Raw genomic sequence first — 22,722 nt, 5'->3', positions numbered from 1 at the left:
GACATCGGCAATGTTACGTGTGCGTCTTGTAAATCAAACTCCTCCGCCATTGCAGACCAAGAGAGAGAGCAAGAAACAACCAGCCAGAGGCAGCGCCGAAATCGAAAGAAACGTAGTACAGGTACAGAAAGTCGTTCACAGTCCGCCGTACCCGTAGAGAGTTCACGACCCATTGATCCCGAGATGGACCTGACTAGCAGTGTCAGATCCGACGTTGACAGCTCAAACAACAAGCCGTCCAACTCCCGTACACATGGTACACCCGGACCCAGCTCGGAGTTGACCCCGCCACGTGTGGATCGCTTGCCGAAATTTGAAGAGATGAGTGAGGATTCGGACGCCACATGGCGACTCATCACCTCCACCAAACCCACAGCGAAGAAGAGAGTCCTGTTTGTCGGAAATCTGATGCATGCAATTACTGCAGACCAGCTGAAGGAGTTCATCGCAGCAAGAGCAGCTGAGGCTGACCACAATGTCCAAGTGTTTGACGTAAAAATATTTCAAAAAGAAAAATCCTCCACTGCGCGTATTGTTGCCAGTGCAGCGGACGAATCGTTTCTCAGCAACAAGCGCTTCTGGCCAAGGCCTGTGTACACAAGAGAGTGGAACTTCGATAAGTACACCCAGTCTGATGCCAGTGGAGATCAACAAACAGCGCAGAGCAGCACCACGACCACCAACAGCAGCAGCAGCCGAACGGACGACAGTAAGAGCGGACACGGCGTGGATTGCGATATCCTAGATGACACCTGTGGAGCACCGGCCCGGACTCCAGGCCAGAAATCACGGGGCTATCAGCGTGACTCGCCGCCCGAGACGCAAGCTGCGAAGTTTAGTGTCACTGTTGGCAACGCATTTGCATCTCTAAGTCAGGATGTGGATAATATATCTGTGCAATGACTGGAAGAAGATTAGGCAACGACCCTGCTGCTCATGAACTGAATATGCAAACGCAAACTCCAACAATTCGAATTTTACTGCTGAACATTAGGAGCCTGAGGAACAAAGTTGGAGAGCTGGCATGGCTTGCCGACCTTCACAGTCCTGACATCATCTGTGTCAACGAGACCTGGCTAGACGACACCGTGTCTGATGGAGAGATAGCTTTGGATGGCTTCAACATACTGCGCTCAGACAGAAAAGATCAGGCCGGTGGAGGAGTCTGCCTGTACTCCAAGGCATCCCTCCTGGTCAAGCCAAGAATGGACCTCACAGAATCGGCAATTGAGAGCTGCTGGGGAGAAATCCATTGCCAATCTGGAACTTGTTTGATAGGAACCATTTATCGACCTCCATCTGAGCCAGTTCGATACTGGGACTGCCTGGACGACCATCTCCATTCAGCTATAATGCCCGGGAAGAACGTGATTATTTGTGGCGACATCAACATAAACACCAATCCAACAGCACCTCCAGATCCACAGCTTCATTATCTATCTGACCTCGTGGCCAGCTACAGTTTATATCCCGGAGTTCACCAGCCGACTCGGTTCTCAGCAAACTCTGCACCAACCACACTGGATCAATTTTACAATACATTCGACCCTCTAAATATGGCTACTGTTATCCCCATCGCGTTCAGTGACCATGCAGCAGTTCTCAGTGAATTTCAACTCAGCCCAGTAAGAAGTACTGTAACTTCTGGGCTACGGCGACACTACCGAAACATAAATCATGACCAGTTCAAGGCAGATTTGGTCCAACAGGATTTTTGTGAAATTGACGGAAGCCCAACTGTCATGTGGACTGAGTGGGCCAGCCGCTTTCTACAAGTGTTAGACAGACATGCTCCTCTTGCACCAAGCCCTCGACGCAAGAAAAAATCAGTACCATGGATGAACCGCCAGTTATTACACCTCTTGACCAAGCGCAACCGGCTCCATAGGAGGTGGCTTAGTGATGGAACAGAACATTCCCACTCAGCTTTCAAGGCTGCCAGGCGGGAAGCTACCAGCTATAATAGGCAACAGAAAGAGACCTACTACCAATCCAAGTTTCGAGCTGCGTCTGGCAATACCAAACAGACATGGCACACGATCAAAGAATTGAGTGGTAAACATCGACAATCTCAGCCACCTCAATGTTCTGTTGATGCCATCCGAAACACCTTTGCAGAGATAGTAGAGGACGCCAGCCGCCCAGTGCATCTCTCATTTCCCTACGGGCCCGCCTCAAGCACTGATCTGACAGCCTTTGCGCCAGTGTCTATTGCCAGAGTGAGGAAGCTCCTCGAACGTTTAAATCCGGCCAAGTCCAGCGGTGATGATGACATTTCTGCAGCCCTTCTCCGCGCACATGCAGACGTACTGGCGCCATCCCTGACTTTGATCTTTAACAAGTCCCTGAGAGAGGGCATATTTCCTGCCCAGATGAAAAGTGCTAGGATATCGCCACTCTTCAAAGGCGGAGATCCGAGCATGCCAAAGAATCATCGACCAGTGTCCTTGTTATCGATTGCATCCAAAGTGTTGGAAAGGATAGTCCACGAGCAACTCACACGATATCTAGTTCAGAGCAATTTATTCCCGCCAACTCAATTCGGCTACAGATCCCACCACTCTACATCCGACGCACTAGTGCTAGCTGTGGAAGGTATCTGTGAGGCCCGTATGAACAGACTCAACACAGGTGTAGCCTTTGTTGATATGTCAAAGGCATTCGATAAAGTGAAACATCAAACTCTTGTGCAAGATCTGTTCGAACTTGGCATCTGCGACACGGCACTCTGTTGGCTGGTGGATTACCTCTCTGATAGAGAACAGTACGTTCAGGTTGGCCAGACTAGAAGTCTCCCGTACACCAGTTACTCAGGTGTCCCCCAGGGGTCGGTACTGGGCCCACTGCTATTTATTGTCTATGCCCGCGGCATAGCAGAAGAACTATCACCGTTTAATGTGGGAGCAATCCAGTTTGCTGATGACATCTCTATACGATGTAGCAGGGAGTCTGCGGAAGCTGTTTCTGCACACCTTTCAGCTGCTGTTCAGCACCTGGCCACCTGGCTGAAGGGCCGTGGTTTAATTCTTAATGAAAGAAAGACACAGATATTGCCTATTCCCCCATCCCCATCTCAAGCACTTGAGCTGCATGTCATTTGTAATGGGCAGACGCTGCCTGTTGTGAAAACGGCCAAGTATCTTGGCCTACATTTCGACTCAGACATGAGCTGGAACACCATGACAAGCCATGTTGCACGCCGCGTTGCCGCTAAGATTGGGCTACTAAATCGAAGTGCAGCATGTTTGCCTTTTTCTTGCCGTGTTCAGTTTTTCAGGTCCTTTATACTATCAGAATTTGACTATGCATCTGCTGCCTATGCCCCTTTCTTATCGTCTTATCAGGATAAGCGCCTAAATAGTTTGTTCAAACGTGCGGCTCGCTCGGTGTGCAGGGCAGCCCCTCGCACTCACACGGCTCCCTTACTTGAACGCATGAATGCCCATACCCTCAGCATATACACCCACATGCACATCCTTGTATTCATTTGGCGCTGCCTGAACAAATCTTCAAGTACTCTGTTTGCAAGCTTTTTCACCCGTAGTCCCTCTCTCCGAACACGAGGAGGGAACAGCAAGTTACTCATCATTCCTGTCTCCCCCACTGCATCCTCAGCTAAGCGCATTAGCCATGCTGGAGCTATCCTGTGGAACCAGCTCCCAGACACAGCACGCCTCGAAAGAAAGCGCTCCACTTTCAAATCGCTAAGCCTGGCCTTTCTGTTAGGCAGTACCGTCAACTAGGATGAACTCATCTGCTTCACTACCTCTCTCTCTCTCTCTCTCTCTCTCTCTCTCTCTCTCTCTCTCTCTCTCTCTCTCTCTCTCTCTCTCTCTCTCTCTCTCTCTCTCTCTCTCTCTCTCTCTCTCACTCACTCACTCCTTTCTTCCCGGTTGCCGTGCTTGTGACTTTTTTTCCCCTGCTGCCGTGCTCATATTAGTTATCTAACTACAGCTGTATCTTCTTCTTGGTTCTGTTTGTCCGCTTATTATTATATTTTCTTTTCTCTTATTATCAGTGGGACCATTGTCATTAGGTTTAGGCCTGTTTTGGAACTCCACTTTAAATAAAGCCAAACAACAACAACAACAACAACATGGCTGTTCTGTATGGTCATGTGATAGATGTGAAAACCACTCTATTCACTGTAACAAAGTTCACTGCTCCGGGTCTCTCACCTTGTTAGAAGCCGACACTCCATCGCAGCCAATGCAGCTCGACCCGGTTCCGGCGCACACACAACAGCTGCCATGCACGTTAGCCGATCCGGCCACTCCATCGCAGCCTAGCCGCGTTGCGAGAATGCTGACCGTGCCCGTGCTGAATGCTTGACACGGTGGTGCGTCGCTTGCGTTTGTCAGGGTGGTGTAGCAGTCTGTGTTCACGTTCATCTGACCTGTGAGTAGTGGAATGTGGACAGACAGACAGACATGCACGCACGCACACGCGCGCACACACACACACACACACACACACACACACACACACACCACACACACACACGCACGCACACACACACACACGCACGCACGCACGCACACACACACACACACACTGTGACGTAAGGAAGGGAAGCCACACAATAAGAATTTTCCATTCCACCAAGACCACCGTTTTAATAAACACACACGCCAGTCAGTGACACAGGTGCCACGACAAGCTCCCAATGATGACTTTGCTCCGGTAGAACTACTCACCTGACTTGCCTCCGAGGACTACGTCCCAGAACTTGACACGCAGAGAAGGCCCATTAGTCGGACCAGTGACCCAGTAGTAATCAGGGTTTGGACTGAAGCGCACTCGATCGTACGGCCGTAGCAGATGCGCACGCTGTTCAGAAAGCGACGTCGGGAAGGTCAGCCATCGGGACGTCCGGGAAACGTTCAGCGAGCGAGCGTGCTCGAGCAGCTTCTGCGTATTGGAAGCCACTGCTCGCACGTCACCGACGGTGATGCTGTTGAACACGACGTCGTCCTGCAAGAGATACTGCCAGGTGCCATGCTGCTGGCTCTGCGTACCCGTGATTGCAATTCCGATCGGCGTGCCGTCCAAGTCACTTGCTGCTTGCTCGGCTAGATCGCCGACCAGAGTACCGTAGTTGAAATCACTGCTGCTGCTGCTGCCGCCGGCACTGGAGGGTTGACAACCAGCCCCCTTTCCAAAGTATGCATCTGCAGAGCAATAGGGTACACACACCAACATAATGTCATCAGTTGTGACACATGTGGTGGCACACGTCCCATGAGGTATTTGCAATTTATGTACCGTATTTCCCGATTGTAAGGCGCACTCGATTATAAGTCGCATCCCCACTTTGAGGCTTGAACCGCATTGTTTCAATACCTCCGTATAAGTAGGATGTCGCTCTCGATTGTGAGTCGCACCCCCTACTTTACCGTTGAAGTTTAGTGCAAAAAGGTGCGACTTATATTCAGGGAAATACGGTATGTGTACAGTGCGTATCGGTTATAGTGTGGTCGTATACAAGAATATACTGCCTACAAGAATGACCACTCATTTTTTCATAATCATAACACCTATTTTATGTGTATTTTTATTCTTACAAGCAGTATTATCGCATAGTAGAATATATCGGCCCTAAGAATGGATTTTGTGTAGCAAAATATGACAGATTAGTGCAAAGTGTATCGCCTGTAGTAATAACATCTGTGCTCTGTGCATGCTCAATACAATAATATTCAACACAAAAAGAGAGTTATGTCCAACTGAGCATTGTAATTTGTAGAACCACTTTTTCTGTCCAGTCGGACTCTTTCTTCCGACTTCTCTCCTATCTGCTGCTCCGCAGTCGCCTAGCACGACCGCGAGTCTGATCCGTGTGTATCATGATTGTGTAGACCTACATGATTGTACGTGTCCACATGCCAAACATGTATTATGTCACACGTGCATATGATATGTCACACGTGATTTATCGTGTGTAAGAAATATCGGCAATAAGAATCAAATGTCGTTTTTCAAACACCCACGCTATAACCGATACCTACTGTACATGTCTGAGCTGTGCAGTGTAAAGTGTACCCAGTACTTTGCCATTTCACGTCAGCATCGGGATACTGGTCGCATGGGCTCATACCACTTTGATTCGGCTCATACCACTTTGATTCGGCTCCACGGTCTACACATTTACACGTGGAAATATGGACCCCTTCTTCACTGCCGTTCACCTACCTTTTAGTAGCACTTTGTGTTCAAAACATGTGCATATACAGACAGTTTCAGCGCCTCGAAATTCGCTGCAGTCACCCCTCGTTGACCCAGCTTTATGTGCTCTGGATGGCAGTCGTGAGTCAGTCAAGTGAGAATTCAAGTCGGCAGGAAAAGCGCGAGCTCCCACGTAGGGAGCAACACACGATTCTTTATGAACCAGCATCAATGGACCAGCAGAACTTTCAGTAACCGACATGTCCCATTCATGTCCACTGCACCAATACATCAGATTTGTTAATTAACCCAGCCGCCTCCCCATTCAGCACAGTGTCCATAGCACAAATAGCGTCGCATTATAATGGGATCACTGCACACGAGGTACTATTCTAGTGTGGAATGAATCTTCAGAGACCTCTCGTGTTATACGCTTGACCCGTGTGTGCATGTGCCCGTGGAAAAGATATTACCATCGCGGATGACATCAACGTGGTATCCCAGCGATGCTAGCACGGACTTCCTGGTTGTTACAAGCATCTGAACCTGCGGCAGTGTGAGGGCATTGCCCGCGACGCTGAAGAGGATCTCGGAGCTGCAAACACACCAAAACCACGGCAAGAGACACGCATGTATGAGCCACATGCTATGTCAAGCAATATCCTGTCCATCGCATCCCAACTAATGAAGTCAGCACGATCGATTGTATATGTAGAGGTTATGTGAATGATGTCATGATACTGATACAATGACATCATGATAATCATGATGATGTCATTGTATATTGTATACTTTGTATGGAGTGGCCACATGCCACTGCATCTACACTGTGCTATCTCAAATGACTGTCTCGCATAACCTCTGCTGCAAGCCTGTAAGCAGTATTCTGAGTTGTTCGTTTGATCATGATGATGACCGAGGCGAAGAAGAATAGGAGGGTCCTGGGCTGGTAGCTTTCTCGTTATTATTAATTTTCATCGCATCTCACGTGGCTGTTTGATGTCCTTGTCTTACCGTGTTGTGTTGACGGGTTCGATGCGCAGGACACTGATGCTGTGCAATAGCGCTACGAACATGTGCTGCTTGAAACTATCGATGCTTTGACGTAAGTCGCTCGCTGAGCGCTCCACGACTGCAGTGAAGACATGGTCATACTCGTAACGAATGCGGTACGGAATTGGCTTCAAACCGGCAGTTGGCTGTGTTCTTGTTGCCCTGTCCTCGCTGTTCAGCACCGCTAACTGGACCGCCCGAGCGGCAGACGAGACGCTCGTTGACGCAACCACCGAGATGAGTGAGCGTTGGGCGGCTGCTCGAATGGGCACAGCGCCCTCGGCTGCAGTCGTGACACCATCCCATGCGAGCACGGTGACGGGATCGGGGCGACCGTAAAAGTTAGCCCGCGGTAAGAACCGGAGCCGTGCACGTTGATCGACGAACACGCTTACGTTACCCGTGGTGCCGGGAAGCGCCCGGTCAATGTAGTACCACGTGGAGAGCGTACCGTGCGGGGAAATCTGCCAACGACCGCTTTCATCCGGTAACTGAAAGGTGACAACTAGGCCTGGTTGATAGCCGTCCTGTGTGGACAGCAAACGACTGGCAATGATCGGGTTGACATGCTGCACCTGATCAAAGTAGTCAGAGAGGTTCCCGGCACTGACCAACAGCTGATCAACACCGACGGGCAGGTACGGGATGTGGGAGTCGTTCCCGCGCTGTGTCCAGCGCTTCAGGATGGGACCGGTAAGGAGTGTTGCCATTGGCGTTCCGTCATTCAGGTAGGCAGGTGTATCCTCTACGAGATCAACCAATGTCAGCGAGGAGTTGAACAAGGACGGGAACTCAATGGCCGGTTGAATGATGGCGATGATGAATGCAGTGCCAGCACTGAAAGCACTGGCGCCACCCGTACTTAGTGGATCCACGGTTACGACTTGACCTGTGCTCGCCAAACTGCCATTGCCTACTGGATGCTGCAGCCCAGCCATGCTGCCGTCGTACGCGTACGCCTTGAACCAGACGGCACCGATAGCGGCGGTACTGGCTACGGGTCGTATGCGAGTCATGGGACCGAGCAGCAGTGAATGTCGTGTGGATACGTGCTGTGGTATGTCCATCCATGCCGACGGACGGCAGTCGGATGGCTCTAGCGGAGAGGAAACACACTCGGCGTACTGCCAGCCAGTCTCATTGTCAGCACCTGTCCCTACCACTGCTAGGCCAAGAATATCTGAATCGCTGTCGTTGGCAAACGGTTGGCCATTGAAGCCGTTGGCAAGTACCTCGGACACCCAGACACCTTCGTTTAGCAACAGCTGCGAAATCAGGTCTGCGTAATCATCCCTGCGCACTTCCCCGACATACAGCAGGTCTGTGTTGAGGACGGGCGATGAGTTTGGTGTCGGTGTGACGAACGGCGGCTCGGTCGTCATCAGCACGCACGGCACGGACGCGTTGATGCACGAGCGTGTGTAGTTGCAGTACACCAGTGCAGTGCTGTCACAGCATTCACCCATGTCCAGCGTACAAACCCCGGTCTTGGGGCACTCCAGCAGCGGAGCGCGGCATTGCACGCACGGATCGGGCACGTTGACGTTGAAACAGCGGTCACGCAGGGAGCAGAATACCATGCTGGCGGCGGTGCACGATTGGCCGACCGACGACATCAGGACTGCGGCATTCCTGCACGTACGCACGCCGCCGTCCGCTTCGACGAGAGCCTGGTCGACGAGACACGTCGTTGCGGACGACGAGTTGTCACACGTCGTGTGCGTGTCCAGGGGCAGACAGCGCGCGGTGGGCTGGCACAGCGAGTGCGTCGTGTGACAGCGCGTCTGTTCGCACGGCTGCTCGAGCGGCATGCACGTACTGTTGGTGGAGTTAACCGCAGCACACACCCAGTGGGTTGACGACGAAGAGCAGTAGAGATACGCGCATGCCTTGCCGCTGAGAATCGGCAGCCACCCGGCAGAACATGCTCCGCACTGTCCTGGCGATGATGTAGTCATATTGTCTGAAGTCGCATTGTCGTACTGCGAACAGTCTGCGGCCGGCTGTGTCAGGTAGCAGAGGTGGGGCAAGCAGAAGTTCCCGCTGAAGTCGAAATTGACGTCAACAAGTGCGTACGTGACCAGCTGTCCGTCAGACGCGGCAAACGTGACGTTGTAGCGGGTGTTGGCATCCAGTCCTGGTTGTGCAGTGACAGATACATGTCCCGTTACGGCGTCGATACTCAACAACCCATCATCATTGCCGGCCGAAATGCTATACATTACATTGCCATAGAATTCATCAGCGTCAGAGGCGTTCACCATGGCAACCACATAGCCAGCGGGCAGGTAGCGACTCATGTTGAGTGTTTCCGGTACGGCAATGAACCAGGGATAATTGTCGTTTTCGTCCACCACCTCAATGCGGATGCGCTGGCGAGTGGATCGCCGATGAACATACCCATGATCCAGCGCGAACACCTCGATATCATAGCTTGTGGCAATCTCATGGTCCAGCGACTCCTGCAGGATTAGCTCGCCACTGGTGGCGTTTACCAGGAATAAGTCCTGGCCGTTCGGTGCCAGTGCGTTGCGCGAGATGGCGTAGCTCAGGTATGCTGCGTCCGGGTCACGGGCCACCAGGCGTGTCACGACACTGCCAACCGCGGCGAGTTCGGGCACGAAGAACGTGTAGTTGGTCTTTTCGAACACCGGGTTGTGGTCGTTCTCGTCGGCAATGCGCAGGGTGATCACTGCGGTGGAGTGGAGTCTGGGACTGCCGCGGTCAGTGGCCGTGATACTAACATTAACAGATTGTACATCACTGTAGCTTAGCTGCTGGGTGAGGATCAACGCACCGGACAGTTCGTCCACGGTAAGGCTGGAGAGAACGTGCGCCGGTGCGGCTAACGCGTAGCGTATCAGGGCGTCACTGCCGTCAGTGTCGGTGGCCGCGAACACTCCCAACACCGCCGGGGTGGCGATGGTCTCGCTTACATCAACGGTGAACAGCGACTGCGAAAACTCCGGCGCATTACGGTTAACCGGCACGATAGTGATGTAGACGGCAGCGGATGCTATCTGCGAGGCTGGAGTTCCGTAGTCTCCGGCTACGACTGTCAGTACGACGGAACTGACGGAAGACGCGTTAAGATCGGCAGTGGTTGTAATGACACCGGTGGACGTATTAACAGCGAACAAGCCTGGAGCGCTGGTGTGCTTCACAGCATAGAATATCATACCGTTGTAGCCACTGTCCGGGTCAGTGTTGTTGGTCATCAGTACGCGGTGGCCAATCGGAACGTCTTCGTGCACGGACGCGTGATACCTGGCGGACGGGAACGACGGTGAGTTGTCATTGGTATCGGCAATGGCAATGTCTACAGTTGTGAACGTCATCAAGGGCTTGCTGCTCGCATAGTTTGTGGCTGAAACATTCAGCACAACATTGCTTGCCATTTCATGGTCAACAAGAGTATACGTGGACAGCTTGCCGCTACGCTGATCGATGGTGAACCAGTTGAGGTGGTTTCCGGACACAAGGCTGTACGCCACTGACGATTCCGTTGCAGAGAGATCCCCGTCGTGACTTTCCAGTGTCAACACTGACCGGCCTGGGAACGACAGTTCCGAGACTGATACCCGATACTGGCTGGCGGGGAACGTTGGTGCAAACTCATTGACGTCGCACACCTGAACTCGGACAGCCACACTCGCCAGTTCGCCTTGGTTGGAGTCCAGAGCAGCAACAATCAGGATATGAACCTGCTGTGCTTCGTAGTCCAAGCTACCGCCAAGCATGATATCGCCTGACGAGGAAATCGCGAACAACTGCTTGTCATTTCCATGCTGTACAGAGTAGCCTGCAGCGGACGGCATCCGCACTGTCCCGACGGCACCGGTTGGGACTGCATCCTCGTCCACCGAGAACGTATACGAGGGCAGATCGAACGCGAGTGATTGACTAGACACTATGCTTAAGTGGACGAGTTGACAGGTGCTGAGCTCCCCATCGGACGCGCAGACTCCAGCAGTGAGTATTGTGTCGGCAACGTTGACTAACAATGCGCTTACGGACAGTGCGCCGGTACGCGAGTCTGCGGACAACAACGATGGCACAGTGCTGTTAGAGAGCGTCGGGTCGAGGCTGTACGCCAAGCCTGGCGAGGCACCAGCTGGAAAGTCACTGTCCTCCGCGGCCGCAAACGCCACTTGTGCACCTACGATGGTGGACGCGTACACCGACACGGACTGCGTTGCAGTGACGAACCGTGGCCGATTGGTGTTTGGGTGGTGAACGGTCACAGTCAACACGGCTCGGTCAGATTGCGTTGGCACACCCCCATCTTGCACACCAATGCTGAGCTGGAAGAGGCGATCCATGTCAGTCAGAGCGCGTGTAGTACTTACCACCCCGGACCGTGGGTCGATGGTGAACAGTGCCCATGCATTGCCAGTCAGTATAGAAAACTGCAGCTGTGCATTTACACCGGTGTCCAAGTCCTGCGCTGTGACGGTCGAGACGACCGAACTCGCCGTGGCATTGCTGAGCAGTGTCACCCGCAGACCGGCCACTCCTTGGCTGATGACTGGCCGTTCGTCATTGACGTCGGCGACCGATACTCTCACGACTTGACTGGCAGTGTTGGATGGGACACCAGAGTCCTCGGCAGTGACCGTAAGTTCGTAGACGGCCTGCCGCTCTCTATCCAGCAAGGATGCCAGTGACAACGTACCTGTCTGCTCGTTGATGGAGAAATGCCCTTTAGAGTTTCCAGCGGAAAGGTAGAACCGCAACCGGGCATTGGTTGTCGAGTCGGCATCCGTAGCACGGATATTCGTTATCGTTGCGTAGAGCGGCGTGGTCTCCGGAACGGTGACATTGATTTGAGATGCAGCAAATACGGGCGAATTGTCGTTCAAGTCGACGACGGTGACGACTAGGAATGCCGTTGCACTGCGCGTCACTGCTCCCATGTCTTCCACCAGCACGGTCACGTTGTAGCGCTGCGTTCTCTCGTAGTCCAGTGCATTCCGTACGGTGACAAAACCCGTCGTGTTGTCTATGTGGAAGTCGCCGCCGGTGTTTCCGGCCGCGAGGGTGTACTCGAGCCGGGCATTGTGCGTACTATCGGCATCCGATGCCAGGATTTGCAACGACCATCCACTTAGCGTGTTCTCATCGATCACGGCTGTGTAGCCGCTTGGCGAGTCAAATCGCGGCGTGTTGTCGTTGACATCGGCGATTGTGATGTTGACGGACGCAGTCTGTGACAGCGACAGCGATCCAGCGTCACGCACGATGACCTCGAGATGGTATTCAGCCTGTGTCTCATAGTCCACCCGCACCCACAGTGAGATCTGGCCGGCTGTCGTGTTGATTTCAAACGCAGCGGAGTCATTGCTTGGAATCAGGGCGTAGCTGAGCACAGCATTGCTTCCGTCGTCCTTATCGACGGCCTCCACCCTAAACACATCAGATCCGATGGGCAGGCTTTCAGGGATAGTTTGATTGTAGAACTCGGGTCTGACAAAGCTTGGCCGTTCGTCGTTCTCGTCCAGGATTGTCACGACGACGACTGCTGACGAGAGCGGTGATCTCAACGGCAGACCATCCTCGGCCACGATGTGCAGCTCGTGACGACCGCTGACTTCACGATCCAGCGGGCGCAGTGTGGTGATGTTGCCAGTGTGCTTGTTGATGGCAAAGCCGTCCGTACTGCTGTCGTTGTGCAGGCTGAACGTGACGTTGTTCAAATCCAGATCAGTAGCCTCCACTTGCCCGACTGCAGACCCCGCTGGCAGGTTCTCGCCAACTGAGAACCCATACTCCGGTTGCCTGAAGATCGGGTAGTGATCATTCTGATCCAGAACGTATACCGTCACGTTCGCACGGCCCCGGAGACTGGGACTGCCTCCGTCCGTTGCTACCACCACGAAGTCGAACACGGCCTGCGTCTCTCGGTCAAGGGCCCGAGAGAGCGAGACGAGTCCCGACGTGGAGTTGATGATGAACGGAGAGACGCCCGACGCGTCAATACTCAACCTGACCTGATTGTTTGGTGACGTGATATCGCCGTCGGTGGCCGTGATTCGGAACACGGACCGATTGCCCAGGCCGCCTTCCTTGACGGAAAACTGAAACAGCGGGGACGTAAAGACCGGATTCACATCATTTACGTCAACCACCATGATCGTGAGCTGGGTGACCGTGGACAGGCGATCCTCCGGTTTCGCTGCGTCGTCGGTTGCCGTGACGTTCACGACATACATGTGCTGTATCTCGGCATTGAGCATACTGGTAAGGTAGATTGTACCATTGTCCGCCGCAATGCTGAACGGCGACGACAAGCTGACACCGAACGCGAAGGAGAAGTGGAAAATCCTGTTGGATCCCACGTCGGCGTCGGTCACCATGAAGCGCAGCAGGGCGAGGCCGAGCGGTGCGTCCTCGCGGACATGCACCACGTGTGTTGCGTTGCTGAACGCCGGAGGGTTGTCATTGACGTCCGTGATGGTGACGGTCACGATTGCGGTCGACGAGAGCCGCGGCGTGCCCAAGTCGTTTGCAACAACAACAAAGCTGTAGTGTTGCTGCCTCTCACGGTCCAGGGCGCCAGAAACGAGAACGCTTCCATTACCTGTGACATTGAATAGCGAACTGGAGCTGCTGTTCAGCGCATACCGGGCCTGGGCGTTCAACCCAATGTCCCCGTCGGTTGTCATCAACTGGAGGATGTCGGACCCGACTGCAACGTCTTCTGGCAGCGTCACGTTGTACTGCGTGGTGGTACTGGAACCGAGCACAAACTGCGGATGGTTGTCGTTTGCATCAGTGATGTTGACTGCTACTGGCACCGTAAAAGCTCGCGGTGGAACGCCTTTGTCAGTGGCAGTGACCGTGAATTGCCACAGGTCCGATGTCTCTCGATCGAAGACGGCGGCAGAGGAGATTGTGCCGCTGTCCGGGTCAACACTAAAAAGAGCTCCCGCTCCCGTGGTGCTCAGTGAGTACACGAGCTCTGAGTTCAGCCCGACATCATTGTCCGTGGCTGTCACCGTCAATATCGACTGCCCTGCCGCAAGGTTCTCAGGCATTTCCCCTCCGTAGTTTGCTTGACCGAACGCTGGCGTCTCGTCGTTCACATCACCAAGTGTGATGGACAGGCAAGTGGTTCCGTTACGTCGCGGACCGTCGGCACTGCTGTCCGTTGCCACGACTACAAGAACGTAGACTGGCACCGACTCGCGGTCCAGTAAAGCAGTGCTCCCGACGATTGCCGTAAGCGGATCGACCGAGAAATGCGATGCGCTCTGCCGTGCTACGATGCTGAACTGCATGTGGCACTGCACCGCCTTCACCGCACACAGTTGCAGACACTCGGTCAAGTTCTGCGGACTGACGAGCGCATTGGTTAGGTTCGCGTTGGCCCCGGCGTCGGCGTCAGAAGCCAGCACGGTTACAACAGGCGTGGCAACACTCGCATCCTCCAGCACCGACGCGTTGACATCGGCGCTGGGAAACACGGGTGAATTGTCGTTGTAGTCCAGCACTGTTACGATGGCCAGTGTGTCCGCTGATTTGCCACCCCCGTCCGTGGCTCGCACAGTAAAGACGTAGCGCGAGTAGCGCTCCCGATCCAGATTGCCTATCAAGAACACCGCCCCGGTGGTGGTATTCACGGAAAACTTGCTGGCCGCATCGTCAGACCCGGAAAAGATCGGCTGGTAGGAGAGTACATTGCCATTTGACGTAGAGTCGGCGTCCGTGGCTGTCACCACGAACATGGCCGAGTTGATTGGCCATGTCTCGATGACCGAGATGGTGTACGAGGCGTTCGCGAACACGGGCGCGTTGTCGTTTACATCCAGCAGGTGTATGCTGACCAGCGTGCTGGCGTTGAGACGATATCCCGGTGGTGCTATGTCTTGGGCCAGAACTGTCAGGTTGTAAGACTTGACCGTCTCAAAGTCCAGACTTTGGTTGACCGCTACGGCGCCGGTCAGCGGACCAATGCGGAAGTGACCGAGCGCGTTGCCGGGCTGGATTGAGTAGGAGGCGGTGGCGTTTTTGGCAAAGTCGCGGTCAGTCGTGTTTACCCGCAGAACCTGGAAACCGACTCCACTGGACTCAGGGATAGACACAGTATACGGTACACCTACAAACACAGGCGCAAACTCATTGACGTCCAGCAGATCGACACTGACCGTGACGTTCTGCACCTGGCGGGGAATTCCCTGATCAAATGCCTCGACGATGAGGTCGTAACGAGTCATGAGCTCGCGGTCCAAGGAGCTACTGGTCGTGATCCACCCGGAGGTGACGTTGACAGAGAAGACCGAGCCTGGATTGCCACCAACGATTGCATACTTGACATCGCGATGAGGAAAATGCACGTCAATATCCATGGCCATCACGTGAACAATGGGCGTGCCTATTGGCGCATCCTCACTCACGTTGGCTCTGTAGCTCGACTGCCCAAACATCGGTCGGTTGTCGTTGTTGTCCAGGACGGTCATGTAAAGTCTGACATCAGTGTACAGACCTCCACCGTCGGTGGCGCGAACAACAATTTCATATCCTGAGCGCGTCTCGACGTCCAGCTTCCGGAGCAGGGTAATCTCGCCGCTCGTGTTACACATTCCAAAATGTCCGTCTAGATCAGTGCTGATAATGCCGTACGTCACGTAACCGTTCAGGATGGTGGAGCGTTGGTTGGCAGGGTCCGCGCTCAGATCAATCTGGTCCAGGTCAGTCGCGTGCACGGTTACAAGCGTGGAGCCTAGCGTAGCGTTCTCGTGCACGCTCACGGCGTACGAGGGCCTGTCGAATACTGGATAGTTGTCATTGATGTCGATGACTCTGATGCTGAGGCTAGCCGTGGCTTGCATGCCGGGATTACCACCGTCCTGCGCAACAATCCTGAGAAAGTACTCCCGGTGCTGTTCCCAGTCTAGGCTGCCCGCCTGAAACACTTGACCAGATTTGCTATCGATCCGGAAAGTGTGATAGTCAAAGTTACCTCCGCCGGCTGCCTGATCATTGATCAGGCCGTACGTCAGGTGGCCGCTGCTGCCAACGTCCGCGTCGGTTGCTACTGCCGTCACAATAGGTGCCGTAAGAGATAGAGTGTTGTTCTCAAACAGCGACACAGCGTACGCACTGGGCGCGAATATCGGCTGATTATCATTAGCCTCGGTTAGTATGAATGTGAGTGTGGCTGTATCGGACCGGACGTTGTCCGCGCGATAATTCGATGCGGTGAGGTCCAGCGAGTAGTTTTTCGCTCCAGTGTCGTAGTCTAATGACGTTCCCAAACGCACGCTGCCAACGAAGTCGACAGCAAATATGTTCTGTTGCGGTTTGGGCGCCTCCCACTCGACGTGATAGTTGGCGAAGACCGTGTCTCGATCCTCCACTCTCATCTTAGTGATGAAGAATCCGTGGCGACCAACCTGACGCTCGGCAATTTCGGCGGCAATGGTGGACGCGCCCAGGACCGGCGCGTAATTGTTTTCGTCATTCGACACCGTTATCCTCACCTGTGTGTACTGCGTGACCTGCGTTGCCGTGTCGACCAGGCGCAGCACAATGTGGTAGTAGGACTGGCGTCTGACGTCCAGTCCACTGTTTACAACCACTTGTTTGCTGGACGTCACCGCCTGGAAGTCAGTGACGCCGGCAGTGTCGATTGCCAGGGAGTAGCTGCCGGAGCCCGAAATCGAGATCGGCGCGGCCCTGTTCGAACTCTTCGTTGTCTCTGGAATGGTGGACGTGATGTCGATGGCGTCGAATCGCGGCCCGCTGGACAGATCTTGCACGAAGAATGTGACCGAGGCCGTTGCGGTGTGCAGGCCATCACTGACGCTGAGCTGCAGTGTCAGGGTCTGACCGAGCAGCGTGCCGGCGTCCACCGATAGAAGCAGGCGAGCGACACCGCCGACTTGGGTCAGTGTCATGGATGACGACGCAGTGCCACCCGTGACGGTGTAGTGCAACTGCGAGCTGTAGTCAGCGTCCACCGCCTTGACGACGAACGCATCGTCGCCCTGCGTGCGCACCGACGGGATTGTCTGGCGGTACGTCTGCGGGCTGAACACGGGCGGGTTGTCGTTGGCATCCTGCACCATGAGGTACAGAGAGCCGCTGCCAATGAGCGCCGGACTGCCCCCATCGTACATGTGAATATACACGCTATACAGATGTCTCGTCTCGGCGTCGACATTGCCCTGCAGTAGTATGGCGCCGGTACTCGATTCCACCCTGAACAGCCCCTCGTCGTTACCGCCGGCAATAGAAAAGGTGACACGTCCATTAGGTCCCTTGTCGCCGTCTACGTACGGCACATACCCGACGATGTCACCCACCGTCAGAGTCTCGTTGATGTGGACGGTTGGCAACACACTCGGCAAATGCGGCCGGTTGTCATTCAGATCCAGAACGGTAATAGTCACGATGACAGTGTCTGTGGCCGGCGCTGAGGACGCACTATTGTTAGCCACAACGGTCAGGCTGTACACCTCCTGTTGTTCTCGGTCGAGCGCCTTGACGGTGTGCACAACACCACTCGACGCGCTCACGGCAAACCGGCCAGCGCTGTTCCCGGCCGTGATACTATACGTCACAAAACTGTTGTCGCCGATGTCGGGATCCACAGCGTGGACACACGTCACCACCGTTCCCCCTGCCGTGTTTTCCGTAATGGTGGCGTTGTACGACACGTTCACAAACTTCGGCGGCGAGTCGTTGACGTCGGCGATGGTGACCTCGAGGCGAGACACTGTGCTCAGCGGAGGCACGCCGCTGTCGGTGATAGTCACGGTCAGATTGTAGATATCCACGGTCTCTCGGTCCAGAATGCCGTTAACGCTCACCAGGCCCGACTTGGGGTCGACCGAGAACGGGGCTGGGTCGGTCGCCGTCGCTATCAGTGCGAACGTCAACTCGCCGTTACTAGTAGCGTCCAGGTCGGTGGCGTTCAGCTGTACGACGCCGGAGTTGTTCTTGGTGTCCTCGGGCACGGTGACCGTGTACACTGGACTGCTGAACACCGGGTGATTGTCGTTGACGTCGATCACCTTCACACGGCTGTTCGTACGCGGCCATCTAACAATATGGCGGCGATTTTTGTCGAAAATCGCGTTTATGCGATTTTACACAGGAAATTGCCAATACCAGTGGAATTATTAGAAAACAGAGGGAATAATGATAAAAACATACGGCAAAGCAGGTAAAACCCAAATAGATCAAAGCAGCGCGAGCTGGAAACTTCAACTAAAAAAAGTTCAAGTCAGTTGTTGTTCGTTCAAACAACAAAGCTTTCTTCAAGAAGTTCTTGTTCAGTTCTTTGTTGAGTATTGACGGTGCATCGCGATCTTGATGACGAGGCAAGTGGTCAAGTAGCTGTGTGCCTGTAGAGCAGAAAGATGAAGAAAGCAAACAGTAGGTAGAGAGACTGCACACCCGAGTACATTCCTATGAAGAGTTGCGCCGCAGAAAAAGAAATCCACTCGAGTTCAGGAGAGAGAGAGAGAGCAAATAAAGTTGGTTACTCACGATACTTGCCAGAGATCATGTCGACTGGCGACGTTTTGTCGTGGGACGGTGAATGGCTTGAGGCAAGGTTCGGGACAGATGCTGCTCAGCCATAGCTTTCAGCCTCTGCAGAAGAGCAGGAATCTGGCGGTATCTTCGCTCAAGAGTGTTAAACTCTGCATGGATGCTCTCTGCTCCTTGCTCGGCCAGCAAACCGAGCCCTACTCCGAGCCTCTCCATTGCCGGAGCGGTGTGGCTCTCCAGAAGATGAAGCTTCGGCGTTATGTGGCCAAGCCCTCGATCGACCACCTCCTTCCGTGCTGACTTGAGGAAGGTCCTGATGTTGGATTCCAGCTCTTCAACCTCTGCTCGTGTGACCTGGAATAAACAGCACATATTAAATATCAGCTCTGGATCAAATATTCATAATCAAATTCAGAGTACCTGCATCGAAAGTGGAATCATGTGGATAATGGAATTTGATGGCTTGGAACAGACGAAAAAGCTCCCAGGGAATAAATAGTTATATTGAGTTATGTTTACCTTCCTGCAATGGCCAAAGGCAGAAGTACACTTCCTGTACTCGTCCAGCAGCTTCATGTAACGCAACTGGACAACGCTGGCATCATCCATCAGGTCGGGACAGCGTTCCTGAATTACTGAGATGGGAGCAGCAGCAATCGACTGCAGGACAGCGGGCTGAAGTGCGCGGTGCACGTGGTTTCCGATAAATGCACCTCCGTGGTACACCTGGCGCTTGATGTTGTGGGATTGCAGCACAGGTTCGACTGCCGATTCACAAGGCCCACATATGTCTTTTTCAGCAGTTGCGGCAAGTATCTGCTGCGAGATGCCCTCCTTTGCATTTGTCATCTCCACGACTGTGTCATTGGCCTTCTGCCACTCCGCTCTGATCTGCTCACACACGAACTCTAAGTTACCGCCAGTAACACCCTGGTTGTGGGCATGCAGTGCTACGTAGTTCAGCTGCTGCTGGTAACCAGAGGCCTGTTCCGACGCTGCTGCTATCTGCTCTTCTGCGTCGTGATGGTCGCGATAGAGGCCAGATAGCCGTCCGAAAGCGTCGCTATCTCCAGCAGCAGACTGGGCCTTGCTGGCCAAGAGCTTGTCCAGCTCACGCAGATCCTTCAGCATTGCATCGAACATCCAGGCAAATATGCCCAAGTCCAGGTGGAGGACTGGCACGATGACGTTGGGTAGTGGCACAGGAAGGATTGCCGGACGAATGACGTTGTTGTGTAACTTGGCGTTTGGTAATCTCTCCCCGTCTGCGATGAATTCCAGCAGGTTGCTACTGAGGGTGGCCAGGGAGCGGGGTACACTGTCCTCAGGCTCTCTCTGCAATACTGGCGTCTCCATAGATTTCTTCTTGCAGTGGCAATGTAAGCACGGACGTAGGCCACTTGGTCCCGACAACCCGTACATACTACACTGAAACTCGTAGTCTCCGAAGATGAAGAGGACGAGCCGCTTCCCCTCCCATTTGCCATGTGAGATAAGGTGCAAGACCTCATCGCGGTACATACCAAGTGCAGTTTCCAGATTCGCTGGCGTGTCCTTTGCGTGGAATACACACAGCGGTACGGTGTTGTCCGGCGAGTTGGGGTGCTGCAGGTTGGCTACTTGCATGGAGAACTTGAACGAGTCACCGCCATGGTCCCCGCCCAGCTTTATCCAAACCTCGCTCTCCGGTATTGCACCATCGTGCCATGTCAGTAGCCCACGATCCTTGTATAGCTGGAGGTAGTGGTTGATGACTACCTCCAAGCTGGGCATGTACACCACCGGTGCCAGCGCGATCTGCTTTTTCACCACCATTGGCACGTCCTTGGCCGTGTAGGGTGGAAGGGCTGCTGCTAGTGTTGTTCGCATCTTGCGTTCTGACTCGAACTTCACTCCACACTGCTTAAGCCATTGCCGCAGCTTCCTGAGTTGATTCCACGGGAGCATGAGGTCGGCTTTGATGGCCAAGCCAATTCCAGCCTCGGGCGAATGTGGTGCCAACCCAGCCTCTCTGAGGAGATCCATCTGCTCGTCGCTGCTCATCCTGCGAAGAATTGCTACAGTCTGGGCACTGGCGCCGGCACTTCCACCACATACAGACTCAGTGAGCGACCTCAGTTCTGCTGTTCGCCGTCTCTTCGTACGTTCACTGGCTGCCTCGGAGGATGTGTCAGCGAATGTAAGCCTTTGATATACCTGCGGTCTGCCACGCTCACTTTGCTTCACCTCCAGCTTCCCTGAGTCAGAACGAGCGGAAACCAGGTGGCCAAGCAGCCTGTCAGCAGTATCACCGCGGAGCTTGGATGGTGATGCGTCCAGGACTTGAGCGATTGTAGCCGATTTGGTGACCGGACGTGTCAGTCCTTGCTGGGTTAGTGGTGTAGACACCTGCAACGACGCCAATAAACAAGTAGAACCACCACGCTGTTGACTACTGTGGTTGGCAAGGAATTTTGCCACATGCAGTCCATTTTGCTCTATCATTCCCTTTCTTTATATTCAGTCCATTGCGAAGCTCATTTCTTTTCTGTAATATCTCCACTATCTAATCTGACAATTGCTGTTTTAGTTTTAAGACCTGGTTGGATTGGATACACAGACTGCTCTATAACAGAGATACGCACCTGTGTGGATACTGATGCGCGTGTGTCGATAGATATCTCGGGCTCATGTGGTGCTGGCAGCTGCTGCTGTGAGGTACTGCTTGCCGTGGCCGTTTCAAAGATCTGCACAGATATAATAGTAGTATACACAGTTGTGTTTCATGGAATGCTGTACCATACTACTGCTGAGAATGGTTATCTGCATGCGTAGGACTCGACTGAATTCACTTCTTTTGTATAGGTGCCTACAAGCATTGATTTTGATGTATGTCTGCTGCCGTTGAACACTGTGTTGTGTGTGTTCGTGTTTGCATGTGTGTGCGTGTGTGTGTGTGCACGCATGTGTGTGTGTGTGTGTGTGCGCGCATGTGTGTTCATTCCCAATTTTGTTTCATCAATTTCTGCTTGTATACCTGAGTGTCTGCTGTTGTTTCACCGACAACGGTTGTACTGGGCGTAGCCGATACGGACTGCTGCGCACAGGGAGCTGGTGTGGCTGCTGTTGTGTTCTGTGATTGTGATACAGACTGTTCGGCACTGGTAGTCTGTTCAGCTGTAGCTGCACCACGCGTTAATGATGCCGGCTGTTCGACGGTGCGAGTCTCGATCCCCGCGGCTGGGGCTGGGACCTGTTATGAAGACAGAGAATTAATATAAAAAGCATTACATCCATGATTAGGCTCTGACATGTTGCTTTTTGCACATCCAAATTTGACCACACTTACCTGCGTTGGTACTGCCGTAGCCTGGCTGGTTCCCGTGTCTGGTAAGGCTCCGCCGCGCAATTTGGTCTTTTTCTTCGGCGGCCTTCCACCCTTTGAGCGTTGTTGATACAACTTACAGACAGTGCAACCAGCACGTTTGTGACCTTCCCATGTGACTGGTGACCCACAACCACCTCCACAATGCTGTGTGCCAGATGCATTCCTTGCCAGTGCACGTTGGCATAGCGAACATATGTATTTAGGGTGTGTATCAGGTTTGTCTTCTGTGATGTCGATCTGGTGAACTTGTTTTAATTGCTCTTTATATTGCTGAGTGCTATAGCGCATGCTGTGGCCTAGATTAGTGAACTTGGCACCACCAACACGACATACTGAGTCCAAAATGGACAAATGTTCGTCCATGACTGCCCACTAAAGATATCGCACGGGACCAAGTTCCGCTGCGTGGGACTCAACAAGTCATGAACAAAGGGGCTAAAAAAGGCCAGGAGCAGCCTACAAAACTGCCCAGCAGGCTCAGAAAACTCCACGAAGGTCTACAGAGACGTCGGTATTGTAGACAATCACAATATCTTCGTGGAACTACATTTCCGCCATGCGCGACCTCAAGAAAGACGGAACACTTTCGGATTTTCTCGAGTGCGATGTCAGGAAGAAGGCCGTTCTTTCTCCTCGCC

The 22,722-nt window shown here is 53.5% G+C and overlaps 2 protein-coding genes across 3 annotated transcripts in view; both read right to left on the bottom strand.

The window, feature by feature from the left end:
- The window catches only part of LOC135823528 (uncharacterized), a 72,796-nt gene that overhangs the window by 10,149 nt on the left and 39,925 nt on the right, over positions 1-22,722 (bottom strand). Inside the window, exons 13-18 of the mRNA XM_065336371.1 lie at positions 21,734-21,949; positions 21,313-21,443; positions 7,180-18,264; positions 6,639-6,760; positions 4,698-5,171; positions 4,179-4,396 (exon numbers count right to left, since the gene is read on the bottom strand). Coding sequence (XP_065192443.1) covers positions 4,179-4,396; positions 4,698-5,171; positions 6,639-6,760; positions 7,180-18,264; positions 21,313-21,443; positions 21,734-21,949 — 12,246 coding nt within the window. The remainder of the gene's footprint in view (positions 1-4,178; positions 4,397-4,697; positions 5,172-6,638; positions 6,761-7,179; positions 18,265-21,312; positions 21,444-21,733; positions 21,950-22,722) is intronic.
- On the bottom strand, positions 18,261-22,607 carry LOC135823213 (uncharacterized). 2 transcript variants are annotated; one of them, XM_065336058.1, is made up of 4 exons: positions 21,734-22,607; positions 19,237-21,443; positions 18,715-19,071; positions 18,261-18,569 (listed from the first exon to the last, which is right to left on the bottom strand). In XM_065336058.1, exons 2-3 carry the CDS (start codon positions 21,199-21,201, stop codon positions 18,730-18,732), a joined length of 2,307 nt encoding a protein of 768 aa, XP_065192130.1. In that variant the 5' UTR covers positions 21,202-21,443; positions 21,734-22,607; the 3' UTR covers positions 18,261-18,569; positions 18,715-18,729. The 2 variants fall into 2 exon arrangements, with proteins under 2 accessions (XP_065192130.1, XP_065192129.1); XM_065336057.1 differs by having other exon boundaries at positions 18,261-19,071.

Source organism: Sycon ciliatum, chromosome 8 (assembly GCF_964019385.1).
Source record: "Sycon ciliatum chromosome 8, ocSycCili1.1, whole genome shotgun sequence".
NCBI classification, from domain to species: Eukaryota; Metazoa; Porifera; class Calcarea; order Leucosolenida; family Sycettidae; genus Sycon; species Sycon ciliatum.
Note: the sequence above shows the minus strand (reverse complement) of the source record. Positions and strands in the feature narration are given on the sequence as shown.

Excerpts from the sequence above, each read along its gene's own strand:
- LOC135823213 (XM_065336057.1), bottom strand. The coding sequence starts at position 21,201 with ATGATAGAGCAAAATGGACTGCATGTGGCAAAATTCCTTGCCAACCAC. Across the intron at positions 19,072-19,236 it reads CCTTTGGCCATTGCAGGAAG|GTCACACGAGCAGAGGTTGA; the intron begins GTAAACATAACT and ends TGTTTATTCCAG.